Genomic DNA, 13818 nt, shown 5'->3' with positions numbered 1-13818 from the left:
ATGGAGTGTAGTTTTTCAGCTTTCCAGCTTGGAAGCAAAACAGTGGAACTCAGGTTGTCCAAAATCTAAGACAACAACAACATTGCCACAAGTATAACATTAATGATTAAAAAACAAGAAAAGACAATAATCAAAATGGCTCCACGTTTACATTACCACAGCAGAAACTAGTCCAAAACAATAAAAGAATAGCAGCAGCAAAAACAACAATTCTAAGTCGCTTTGGCTGGAAAACACACTTCGTAACAAACTTAACATCAACCAAAATGTGGCCATAGTGAAACACAAATAGTAAATATGATGCAGTGTTGGCCTGGGAAAAAGATCTTGTTTTCTTGAGTTTAAAGTGGTGACACTATGAGATGCATGTGGTGACAGGTATTGATTTGTTTACCGACTTTTGTGTGATTTTCTAGTCACTAAATCTTAAAATCTGCAGGTCTGGCTCCCATGCAGTTGTGAATTGAAGGTGGGCCTTGAGAGGTTTATAATTTTGGAGCTGCTCTATTCAAGTTTTTGTTCGCCACAAAACGCGTCTCAGAAAAACACCTTCGTAAATGTTACATTGAGTAGATTAATGAGATCACCTGACTGCTCCTTTTGTTCGTATGGATCAGGGTGTTTATTTGCTTAAATTTTGTAAAGTAGCGTTTATTTGCTTATTAGTTAAGCTTCTCTCGATAGGAAGTGTTGCATATGCTCTCCGACCAGTCCATTCTTATTTTTTTTTACCTTTAAAGATGCTTGTAGCCATACATCAGGTATGGCTGCTACTACCCACAATGCAATGTGCCGTGACATTGTTGTTTATTCTTTATATAGAGCGGTGAAGGGATGATGTATTTTTGTAGGCCAACCAGGAAGTAAGCATCGCACTAGTTCCCTCATCATAAACCTTATGGGATATTTTGAATGGGATTTTCGATTATCGCCAAAAATAAGCTCTGTGGCGAACACAAGGTTATGAGACTTACAGGTTTTGTTCAGCATGATAATCTTCACAGATGAACACCACTTTTGTGTGTTTTGAAGTGTAAATGAAATCACCAGAAGCAAAAGCTATTGTTAGGCTATACATGAACTACATCGTGGTCGCACAACTTAAACGTCACAACCAGAAACACTATAAAAACACTTTAAAACACGATCGAAAAATATTATAAGCAGATAAATCTACAAGTTGGAGTGCGACTCTGTAAAGCTGTAAAGGCAGACAAGTGGGTTTATTACGTTTCTGTGTCCGCTGTGATGACGTCTAACGTCCCCGACAAACACTATAGTCCCATTTAGCCTCTTGTTAGCAGCTGACTTTTTTTAGATGAGTAAAACGTAAAAGTTCCAAAATTGGGTTTAAGCGGACGTATTTTATGTTGCAGAACAAAATGTCTGTCATTAGCCTGTGTTAATCACAGACCTTATTTAAGGCATTTTATCGAAAACCTCTTCAAAACATCCATAGACTTTAAGACGACGGAACCAGACGTGCTAAAAGGCTAACGCATTTACGCATTTTAGGACTCATTACGTCACCACTCTATTAGGCTGTAGATACACACACACTAGTAGAGACATTCAGTGTTGGTTTGACTGGTGAATATTCCCAGAGTTTTGTGTTTTATACAACCTGTATCAAACTATCAGGTACAAAACATTATACTTGCAACATTTAAAGCTTTTGAATAAATGTGGCCACTAGGGGGCTCTGTATCAAACACCCAGCAACAGAGTTCTGCTAAACCACCACTTTACATTTTAATCTTATTTTGAAAACAACCTTTTTATGTGTAAAGTTTACAGTAACTTAAGTGTTTGAATTCCAGAAACTACATTAATAGAAACATGAAGCCAGCAATTCCAGAACATTGAATCCATTCTGAAGAGGTTTTCATGTCCACCTTGCATCGACCAGTAAAACCAGTATCATCAGAAAATTATCAAATGCAAATTTCCCATAAGCACATACCGTAAGACTGAGCACTGTGACTAAAAAAAATAATTTATGCCATAGTTTTTTCTTAAGTGACGTTCACAATGTCAAATTCATGAAGTTTCTTTATTTGTTTTTTGTTTTTCAGGATGCTGTCTTGAACCTTCGTACAGATGTATAAAAAGCAGGACCCTCCTGCCCTTTAGATGTCTGGGGCCTGTTCATGGCTTCTAAGAAGAAGCAGAAAGCAATGGTGTTCCATCAGGAAGGGGCAGCCGCCCCTGAAGCGGCGCCTGCCGCAGACCATCCACCCGTCCGCTTTGTTGTTCCCAAACCAGGGAAGGCAAGCGAAGGTGGAATGGAACAAAGTACCTGTGTAACCAATGAAGAGGCAGGTGTGAAGGGTAAACCCAAGATGCACCCGTCAAGAGAACCCATCAGGACTTCTGGTGGACTTCCTGCTGTGAAACATTCCACCAGTTTAGACACTCAGCCAGACACCGTGTCCCCTGATAGCATCTGCAAAGGTATCAAAGTGACGCTGGACAACAACAGCATGTGGAACGAGTTTTTCAGGTGCAAAACAGAGATGATTCTGACTCAACAAGGCAGCAGGATGTTTCCGTACTGCCGATTTCGCATCTCTGGCTTGCACCCCTCTAAGAAGTACTCTTTGATCATGGACATTCAACCTTTAGACAACAGTCTTTACAAGTGGACGGGCAAGAGCTGGCAAGTTGCTGGAAAGGCAGAGTGTCATGTTAAGAGTCAACCATTTGCTCATCCAGAGTCCCCTTCAGTGGGTCAACACTGGATGCAGAATCCAGTGTCCTTTTACAAACTAAAGCTCACTAACAACACCTCAGATAAAGAGGGGAACACTACTCTTCATCCGATGCACCGCTACTTACCACGACTGCACGTGGTCCAAACTGACAAAGCTGCTAAAGATATAAAGCTAAATGGCCCCAGTGTTGTTACATTCACTTTCCCCCAGACGGAGTTTATGGCAGTCACTGCTTACCAGAACTCACGATTTTCTCAGCTAAAAGTCGACTACAACCCATTTGCTAAAGGACTGAAGGAGGAGGGCTCCAGTTCGTTGGGCCCAAAGTTGAAACTGAACTCTGTTAAAGACTCACACAAAGATGGAAGCACAGCAACCACTGAGCAGCATCCAGTGAAGAAGAGCTTGAAGTCTTTGCTTGCAAACCATAAACCTAGAAGCACGAAAGCAGCGGACTCAGAGCCTTCGGGGTCAGGTGAACTCCAGAAAAAATCCACTACAAACAATGATCAGTCAGATGACAGTGTCTCTGGAGAACGTTCATGGTAAGAGTTCTACTTTGACAATGAAAATGGCATGCTCTTCAAATTATTTACACCAAATGTTAAGTTTGCAGTAGAGAACAAGAATGACGACCAACTTCTAAATGTCCATGGCGATATTTCAGAATACACTGATGTATTGTGTCATGGCTGTGCACCCCGTGTAACCAGATGGTGATTTTTTTAGCTACTGCATTTCTTGTGTTTCAGTTACTCTTCACCAAAGAGTGTGTCACCCCTTATTTATAAGATACAATTTTGCACCATGATGGGCGTATTTTCATGTCCTTACTAATGTCCTTATTCACATTCCAACCTGCAGCTTGCAGGTGTGTTTAGTGTTGAGCACACTGTTCAAATACCCAGTTCTGATTACAGTTACATTCTTCCGTTGCCACTACACCAATCAGCCAAACCATTGAAACCACTGGCTGGTGTAGTGAATAACAATGATCATCTCCTAACAGTGCTGTGTTCTGCTGGGAAACCTAACTAAGAGCTCCAGGCATCAACCTGGCCCCCAGATTCAAATCTGATTGTGTATCTGGAGGACGTGCTGGCACTACACAGCATACCCCACACAGGACCCAAAGGATCCACCGCCAAAACCCGGGCGCCAGATGCCACAGGACACCCCTAGAGGTCCTGTGTCCATGTCTCAACAGGTTAGAGCCAAGTCTGATCTATGGAGGACCGATCGTGGATTGGGGATATCGCTGGTGTATTGGCACTTCCCTGATATGCTCAATCGGGTTGGGATCTGTGGAATTTGGAGGCCAGATGGATGTCTTGAGCTTTTTGTCACATTCCTCAGGTCATTCTACATAGTGAAGTCAGGAGCTCACAGCTCAACTGCTAACACCTGTGCTTCTGCTTTCTCAGTCAATAAAACAAGTGCGATTGGTTGTTTTGGTTGTCTCTGGGCTAGCTTTCAACGAAAGGCAGTCCTTATAGCCTCATTGTCACCACGCAGTTTGGTTCAGTTCAGTTGGTTACACATTTGAACTGGCATTTTTGTGTTTCTATTGTCAGTAGATGATGATGATGCTCTGATGACACTAATGTTATGTTTGCATTGTTTGATTTCCTTCAGCAGCAATTCACATCCAGCCCAGAAATTATTTTCTGAACTGATGCGGGAGGCTCACGTGTCACTGCATAGATGCGACCAGGAGGAGCTGGCAATCAATAACAGCACCTCTCACAGGACTGAGCGAACCAACACGAAAACCACAGCTTCAAAAAGCAACAAACAGGATTTTCCCAAAGGGGACAGTATATCAGTCAAAACACAGAGCAAAACTTCACCTCCACAGAAAGGTGAAGCTGTAGCAAGGAGGAAAGTAAAGGAAGTAACGGACAATTCATTGAACTGCAAAGACAATGGTGGGACTATTAGTTCCAACGACAATAATGTTGTTGCTGCTCCAGCAGTGTCCCAGAACTCCTCGGTGCACTCAGACCAACAACATAAACCTGAAGCTCAATCAGAGGTGAAAGTAAAGCGGAGTAAACGGCCAGCACCTCTGCCTCTGCCAGCGCTTGCTCTTTTTTTGAAGCAGCATTCAACAAAATCTAAAGTAACCAAGAGCAAGCTGGACTCTCCTCCTCCAGTACTCCCGTCTGAATCTCAGTCTTATTCACAGAGTTCTGCTGCAGCTCCTGCATATCCGCCTTCTGATCACGCCGGCAAAGCAACTGGTCCCTCGAAGGACCTAACTGGTGATATCACAACAGCTGACAAACAGGCCTCTGGGCATACTGCTGCACTTTCTCATCCAGATGAAATGGTTTTGAATGTTACTGAACAAGCAGTTGAAACTGCCCACAAGCCTTCCAGTCCATCATGTCCAGACTTTGTTGCCTCTACAGACCCAAAGGGAGTAAGAGCTGACGATTCTTTGGCCTCTGTTTCAGTTGCTGAAGGCTCAGGACCTGAGCCGGCGGTACCAGATGGTACACAAGTGTTGCCCAACTCAGATCAGCCATTTTGTACCCTTGGGACAACAGTGTCCACCATTTACACAACTATAGCTACCTCTTCTGCAGCTTCCACTTTGTCACCACCCCTTGACACAGTGTTAACTGCCTCAAACTCTCCCCAGACACAGACCATCTCTGAGTCTTCCACACTACCCTCAGACTTGCCAACTACAAAGTCTGATTCTTTGCTACCTGACCCAGAGTGTTCTTCGTTTGGCTTTGAGCCTTTGTCACCTGCAAGCTCTCCAGAACCTTTACCTTCCCTGCCCATCTTGTTAGCGTTAGACCTCAACTCCACCACTTCTGAACCAACTCCAAAAGCAGTATCTCCTGAAGAGTTACAGCACGGTGAAGACTCCGCTGCCTCTGTGTTTAAATGGCATACAGTGTTACCTCCACCCAGGCCATACATAGACACTACGTACACAACATTTCAGTCCACACCACAGACCCATCCTTCAGGGCCTGATCCATCACCTTTGTTGCCTTCGCAGACTCCTTCCCACCCTGATCCGCAGACTCTCGATACCTCCACATCCACACCTCCCCCTGATCCGGCTCCATCATTTCAAGAAAATGAATCGCTGCTCTTCCCTGCAGAACTGTCACCCCTTGCGCTTCACTTGCCCCTGTCCCCAACCTTTTCTTCATTAGACGGAGACGCATTGTCACCCACGCCTTCAATCGCAGACCTTGTGCAGTTTTTCTCCACTGATGATGACCTTGGGATGGAGGTGGCGTTTTCAAACACAGAGGCAGTGGCTGCTCCCTGCCTGCCCCCACCTACAACAGAAGCAAATGCACATGAGCCTTCTCAGGAGGTGCAGCCAACCCCAGCCAACAAACCCTGCAGGGGCAGGAAGAAGTCCCGGCGGCCAAAGCTTGCCAAGACGGACATGGTTGAGAAAATGGATGTTTCCACCTACACCAGCATGAAGCCTAACCTGGAGGAAGTGGAGGAGCAGTTATTCATTTCATTCACATCAAAGGTAAAGCTCAGTAAAATGTACCCTGTTTTCATGTGATACAGTGACACATTAATAGTAAACGTTGCAGGATTTTCCCTTAAAAACAATATATGAACTCATACAGAAGTGATCCTTCTCAATTGTCATTTTTTAAAAATCCTTTTTACACAGAGATTCTACGATAGGGCCAAGTCCCTTCATTATGATGCCTTTGCTTTTTCATATAGAACCAAATAAGGGCGACATCATGCCGCCCCAGTGTGTGATTTTTAAACAGCATGCTGGCATCCTGGAATCCAAAGAGGCGGGATGTTAACACAACAGCGTCCTCAACTTGATGTGTCCTTTCACATATTTTGCCATTGTGGCTGATGTTCAGGCCTTTGTTTTTATCGATACAGAGGGCACATTTTGTCTTAAAGCGTATGATTTTTCTCTGTTGGAATCAGTACAGAATTGTTCATAAAGCTCATCATGAACTGACTTTAGCAGTACTGTTAGCTGAATTTTTGAATTGACACCTCCAACTGCAAACAAGGTCATTTATGACTTTGTATTTTTGATCCATAGAAGTTTGATATTTGTAAAACCTTCCCAGAGCTGAGAAAAGAGATTTTGAAAAGTCTATGAGCTGAATGGGAACTCGTGGGTGGGGCACATAGTCAGGCCACATACCACGAAAGGAAACCAGGAAGCTAAAAATGTAAGCTGATTGATGTATAAAGAGCCTTGGTTACACCATTGAACAGGAGGCCCCATTCATTCCTATGAGAGTTGCTCAGTGGAGCATGAGGTCAAAATGGTTGCATTGCCGCTTATAAAATTACCCCAATGAATGATGATTTGTGTATGATCAGCAGCACTAATTCTGTACAGTGCGGCCTGTACAGAAGGATCACTAGACACTTACAGCCACGAGTGCATCCTGCACAGCACCAAAAGTGTCTGCATGAACAAACAGCCAAATATTGAGCAGTGCAGAGTGACTTCTTTAGACTTCTACGGATTACTTTGTTTTAGTTTCAGGTTCAGTCAGGCTTTGAATTATTTAGAAACACCAGGACGCATCGCTCCATATCTCATCCGGCCGCTCGCGCTGAGCTCTCATTATTATTACCAGGGGCAGATGTAATGTTTTGGGGGCTCGGGGCCACAAGCACATGATCTTATTTTCAGCCTTTCTCTAACTGTGAATGTTGGCAGGTTGTTGGCAGCTATAGAAGCAGGCCAATTAAAAAAAAAAATCTCGATTAAAATGATTAATAGCACACAGTAGAGGTTCAGGTCAGAGTCCTGCAGTCAGGAGAGGTTGGCCTATTATCAGCACAATGTGCTTAAATTTACCTGAAGTTTGTTTCAGATGGAGCTTTTCATTCTTAATTAATACTGAATAGTTTAATAAATAATGATAAATCATATGTTTATTACACTCCAACACACCATGGTCACATGACACTGTGTCAGTGAACTATGAGGGCAAAAAACAAACCACGAAAAAAGCAAAATAATCGTTCTTTAATCGTAATCAAAGTAAAATGTTTAATTAATTGTGATACTGATTTTAGGCATTGCCCAGCCATAGTTTATATACAGTCTCTGGATGATGCACGCTGATGACGTTTTGTTCATGATGTTGATGGGTGCAGGTCGTAGTGTGTGATATAGTCGTCGATGTCATCGTTCAGTCTGCATATATCAAAGTTAACGTCGTACCCGAGTTTGTTAGATCAGTGTGGCAGAGTGAAGCTGATCTAAACTTATAACACTGTTAAAATCTCAGTCTGCAGTCTTAGGCCTTAGTTTAACACACACATGCACAACACACACACACACACACACACACACACAGATAGACATTCAGCTGTTTAGATGTTAGACAAACGTTTGCTGTGAATCCTAATTCATTCTGAAACTAAAACGAGTGATTCAGACAAAGTGAAAAGCAAAAAGAGACAAAACGCTGATGCTTGATTCATTCTGTCGAGTCATTTCCTGTTGTGAGCTGTAGTGAACATCGGAGCCTCGGGGTGATTTTAGATTCATAGACATGTTTGTAATAAAAGCAACTGAAAACATTTAATTAATAAACGTCATATTTTAGGAGGCTCTCAAACTTCACGTTGCGGACTCTTCTGTCGTGACGGCCTCGCAGCCTGAGATGACGCCTGAATGTCACCTGCAACCAACCGCTGACGCACCTTCCTCTGATGAGAAAGGTAACGCTCACGCAGCTGCAGCTCACAGGACGCAGAGGCTAATGTTTGGTCAACAGGACTTTGTTCTTGTCATAATTTACTTGATTAACTTCAAACAAATACAAATGCAAACTGTTTGCTGGTTAAATAACCACCGTGACTTGGACTGTAGACGCTCCTGGAGAGGATGTAATGAGGCTGTGTGTGTCCAGCAGAGACGGAGGAGAGTTTGGGGGAGAAACTTGCCGCCTTCGAGAAGATTCTTCTGAGAGACTTGAAGCTGGTGAGACACAGACAGGTGATCCATCCCGTGCTGCAGGAAGGTACGTCCCACTCTGAAGACATCGTCCTCACCTTCATCTTCACCTGCATGTTTTGCATGTTTTTTTTTTGTTTTTTTGTAAGATATTTTTTTGGGCGTTTTTGCATTTAATTGATAGGATAGCACAAGTGTGAAGGGGGGAGAGAGGGAGGGGGTGACGTGCAGCAAAGGGTCGAGGCTGGAATCGAACCTGCGGCTGCTGCGGCGAGGACACAGCCTCTATACATGGGGCGCCCTCTCTATCCACTGAGCCACCAGGCGTCCCGTGCAGGTTCTGTTTTAAAGGCATTAACTGCAGAAAACAAGATTTAAAGGCTCATGTTGATATGTTATTAGTCACACTAAGGGACTATTCCTTAATTATTAAGGGGGGGGTGGGCATGTCAAAAACTCTTTGTGTAAGCACTGAGGGAGGGACTTACGATTTTAAAATTGACGTACTAAACTTTTAACTTTAAAAATATTTGGCAATTTTTAAAGTGTAAAAGAAATTAGTGTTGGATTTTCACATTTCTAATGGTCCTTGAACATGTCATGTGATCGATTGAGGAAGTCTTGGCTCAGATATCTGTTACCCAGAACCCCTCAGCTGTCGGTCGCTGCCCTCAGAGGATGAACCGTCATCAGACTCACAGCTGAACATTCATAATCTGCTTTCTTTCTCTGGTTTTCTCAGTCGGTCTGAAGTTGAATCTGCTGGATCCGACTCTGGCCATCGACCTGCAGTACCTGGGGGTCCGCCTGCCCATCCCCCCTCCTGGAGTCTCTCTGGAGCCACTGACCCAGGAGCTGCCGCCACCACCGCCGCCAGGTCACTACCTACGTCCTGACCCCATCAGGATCACAGACACGGAGGGCCCGCCTCCCAGATTTATAGAATATCTTTAGAATCAGCTGGAGCTTCAGCTGAAAACGTGAAGTTAGAGCGACAAACGGATCTGACGTCTTGCCTCACGTCGAGTCTTTGTCACACAGACTCTCAGTAACTTCCTGTCGTTGTTTGTCTCCAGGTGTCTCTGCAGCGTTTGTGTCCAGGACGGGAAAAACAACCGACGTGACTCAGATTAAAGGCTGGAGAGAGAAATTCACCCCGTCAGAGGCTCCGCCCACACCGGCGCCAATCAAACCTGAAGGTGAAAAAAACAAAAAAACAGCCCGAAAAAAGTAAACAAATATTTCTAATAAATAAACACTTCTGGCAACAATAAACATTTATGATAAATAAACACCAACAACAAAAAACAAACATTAATAATCTATAAACAGCTCCCAGAATAAACATTGCAGTTTTGTCAAATATTTCTTTCTCCAGTCGTCTGAAATTCCTCCTCATTCCAGCGTTTTTTTTGGATAAATGGGATTTTTTTAAAATTGCTGTGTTTCCGTCGTACTTTCGTGATTTAAACGTGCTCAGTTTGAGGGTTGATGGAAACCCGCCTGCTGTGGGACTCGAGTGTAAATGTTTGTCTTGTGTTGCGTTGGTGTTTTGCAGCCGGTCCGAGCTCCGAGCCTCCGAAGAAGAACCTGTCGGCGTTCTGCAGCGACATGCTGGACGAGTATCTGGAGAACGAGGGGAAGCTGATCGACGAGCGCGCCGCCAGCTTCTCGCAGCCCGCCGTGGAGCCGCCCGTCTACCAGCTGCCCACCAGGAGCACCAGCTACGTCCGGACCCTCGACAGCGTCCTGAAAAAACAGACCTCCCCGACCTCTGACCTCATATCCGGATTCATCCCGCCCTCCAAGAGACCCAAACCGCCCCTCAGAGAGACCAAGACCTCCAGGAAGAGGGGCCCCAAACCCCGCAAGCACCAAGCAGAACCAGGTCCGGCCCCCGCACTCAGTCCGGCTGAGTCCGGCCTGATCCAGAAACCAGCTGCAGTCCAGATCCCAGCAGCTCCCTCAGCAGAGGCCCCCCTCACAGACCCCCACACCCCAAAGAAATACCGACACAGAGTCCGCCTGGACCCCGCAGACCCCCGCTCCATCTCTCCTCCGCCTAAGAGAAGGAGGAGACTCAAACCCAAGACCTCCTGCCAGACCCTCAGCCCCCACAAGTCCACTGCCCCCCCACCCTCCGCCACAGAGGACATGGCGCCGCTGGAGTCGGACTCTGAGCTGGGGGCCGATCAGAGCGGCGGGCCCCCGACGACCCGAGCTCTGCTGCGGCAGAAGGACCTGGAGGACGAGGTGGTGTGGGGGGGGCGACCCCGGACCTGCATCACCGAGGAGAGGGCCACCGTCGCTCTGACATCGCTCTTTACTCTGATGGTAAGACGCCGTCAGCGCCGACGCCAAACTGAGTCTCCAAAATAAAGGAAATCAAAACAGAGTTCACAGTGGGAAAAAAGTTTACAGGTAAAGAAAGAAATAAAAATAAAGTTTACAGTGAAAATTAAGAAAAACTTTACAGTAATATATATATAGTTTACAGTAAAAAATATAATGAAAATAAAGTGAACAAAAAAACTGAAAATAAAGATAGAATTTACAATGAAAAAATAGACTAAAAATAAAGTTTACTGTGGGAAAAAAATATAATTAAAGTTTACAATTAAAAAATAAGAAATAATACAAATGATAAAAATATAGAGATAGAAAAAAAATGTACAACAGTGAACAAAAAAACGTTTACACTAAAAATGAAATTCCAGAATAAAAGTAAAATTTACATTGAAAAAAAATAGAATAGAAATAATAACAGTTAAAATGAAATAAAAGTTTACAGTAAAAATAGATAAATAAATAAAGGATCAGTGAAAAAATGAACAATTTCTTTTCTTAACATTATGATTGACGAAATGTTCCAGAAGAAAGATTCGACCTGTGTACGGAAAATGATCCACATGACGCTGCAGCATCGCATCAACACAGCGGTAGAAAGTAACTGAGTACATTTACTCGAGTACTGAAGTCCAGTTCGGGGCGTTCGTTCCTCGGGTCAGCGCGGCTCCTCGAGGTGCGCTGGTTAACTCCGTCCCCTCCTGTGGTTCCTCCCCTGCAGGGTTTCGTCCGGGAGAACCCGACGGCGCCAATCCAGCTGACTCGGCGGCGAGCTCCCCGCTGCCTGAACGAGTTCTGCCGGCTGGGCTGCGTCTGCTCCAGTCTGTCTCACTGCGCCAGGATCAGCCACTGTGGCCGGCCCCAGTGCATGCTGGGATGCAGCTGCCTCAAACAGAAGGTGGTTCTCCTGAAGAACCTGGACGCCTCTGACTGCAGCCCCTCGCAGCCCGCCAACACCAAGAGGAGGCGGAGGAAGAGGAGGATGAAGATGGCCTACAGTGAGTTCACCGCCTCGTTCGTCAGTCAGCACGTCTGCTTCCTGTCCGGACAGGAAGCAGACGTGCTTGTGACTCGTCTCAAAATGTCTCACTGTTCAGATAGTGAAGGACGCATAAAGTTTTTATTTGAATGACAGAAAAACTCATGAATTTCTTGTTTAATAATCTTCCTGTTTTAGTCCTGAAGGAGGCGGACAGCGTCTCCCAGCCTGCCGAGCGGGTCCGGACTCTGTGGAAGAGGGGCGTCGAAGACTCAGATCCAGATCCGATCAACGCCCCCAAAGCTGCAGCCCTGCCCCGCCCCCCTGTGAGGACTGTAAGGACTCAGTCGTCGAGTCGTGTTGATGCTGACATTTCTGTGACTCGTCTCGTCCTCTTTAAATACTCTCTGAAACATTTTCATAGTTCAGCATTTTTTATCTTTGCAGTGTCCTTTACGTCCACAGGACAGACGGGAGGACAGACGGGAGGACAGATGGGAGGACAGACGGGAGGACGTCCTCAGCGGCGGCAGCAGCTGTGCCAGAGCGCGAGCTTTCAGAGGGAAGAAGAAGAGCGGCAGGAAGGCGAAGAGGAAGGATCAGCTGCGGAGTCTCAGAGCTCCTCAGCAGGTAAATCCTTCAGTCTGTTACATTCAGCTGCCGAGGACGAGACCGTCGAGTTCACCTGCTCGAAATATTCTATTTTTAAGCTTTATTCTGAAAAATAACACATTCCTGCTCAGCTCTTTACGTGTCCAATGAGAATGAATATTCCACTAAAATTCCTGTTTGCATGCAGCCGTGCACGCTCTGAGCCGGCACCTAAACGCAGTGGCGTCATTAGGCCTCATTTATTTTGGTGATTTTTATTTTGGCAGGCCTGCAGCCTTGGATGCAGTGTTTTCTATAAAAATTATAAAAACTTGTAAAAGAAACAAAAACCTTCAAACATTTTTAAGAAAAAAACCAAACCTATTTTTTTAAAAAAAATCCCCAAATTGTTTAAAGGAAAACAAAAACTCAAATTTAAAAAAAAAATAAGACATTCCTTCCAAACCCATGGGACTGCAGCTCTGGAGGGCATGTTTTTCATAAAAATCACAAAAAATGTCAACATTTTTTTAAAGAAAAAAAAAAAAACACACCAGTTTTCTTTTTAAAACCACCCAAAGTTTACAGACTAAGAAAAACATGCCTTCCAAGCCCTTGGGCCTGCAGGTTAGGAAAGTATTTTTTGTTCAAAAATCACCAAAATCCTAAAGCAAAACATTGCAAACATTAAAACAAATGAAATGAATGCGAAGTCCGGCTATTTAAAGTTGTATGCCTCTCTCCTAAAGCCAAAATATAAAATGCAAGTCCTTCCTCAGTGCTAAAAAAAGTCCCTAATGATTAAAAAGCTCTGAATCTAAACATCTGTCCGTACTCAAACTTGTTTGAATGTTTTCTGTCAGATTGTGTTCTGAACTTATGTCAGCTTATGTTTTATTTCTTATATTTTGCTCATTATAAACTTGGTCTCAGTTTTAATTCTGAGTTGTTTTGAAAACATCTTGAAAAGTCTTAAATGAAGCCTGCCTTAAAGCTGCGGGACTGCTGTGTGTGCAGCTCATGAAAACTGATGCTGATCCAGGCTTTAAAGGGTTAAACAGTTTGGTTCTGCTGCTGTCTGACAGTCTGGTGTTTGTCCTGCAGGAGGCGTCTCAGGACGTCAAGTCCAAAAAGCTTCGTCTGCAGTCTTTGAAACAGAGAGATCTGACGCTGAAGGACGCAAAGACCAAACCCTCCGCTCCTCCTCCTGCAGGTGAGCCGTTAGCTCCTCCTCCTGCAGGTGA

At 44.5% G+C, this 13818-nt stretch overlaps 1 protein-coding gene across 1 annotated transcript in view; it reads left to right on the top strand.

The window, feature by feature from the left end:
• LOC121953252 (MAX gene-associated protein-like) overlaps positions 1–13794 on the top strand; it is a gene marked incomplete at its 3' end in the record, with an annotated part of 16799 nt that extends 3005 nt beyond the window's left edge. The window contains exons 2-12 of the mRNA XM_042500235.1: positions 2076–3259; positions 4350–6228; positions 8309–8423; positions 8615–8725; positions 9401–9535; positions 9735–9857; positions 10217–10992; positions 11726–12002; positions 12182–12318; positions 12449–12613; positions 13679–13794. Of these exons, the coding sequence (XP_042356169.1) occupies positions 2151–3259; positions 4350–6228; positions 8309–8423; positions 8615–8725; positions 9401–9535; positions 9735–9857; positions 10217–10992; positions 11726–12002; positions 12182–12318; positions 12449–12613; positions 13679–13794 (4943 nt within the window). The remainder of the gene's footprint in view (positions 1–2075; positions 3260–4349; positions 6229–8308; positions 8424–8614; positions 8726–9400; positions 9536–9734; positions 9858–10216; positions 10993–11725; positions 12003–12181; positions 12319–12448; positions 12614–13678) is intronic.
• Positions 13795–13818: the final 24 nt, after the last annotated feature.

The sequence above is a fragment of the Plectropomus leopardus genome, chromosome 14 (assembly GCF_008729295.1).
Source record: "Plectropomus leopardus isolate mb chromosome 14, YSFRI_Pleo_2.0, whole genome shotgun sequence".
NCBI lineage: Eukaryota > Metazoa > Chordata > Actinopteri > Perciformes > Serranidae > Plectropomus > Plectropomus leopardus.
This window is presented reverse-complemented; position numbering and strand designations above follow the sequence as displayed.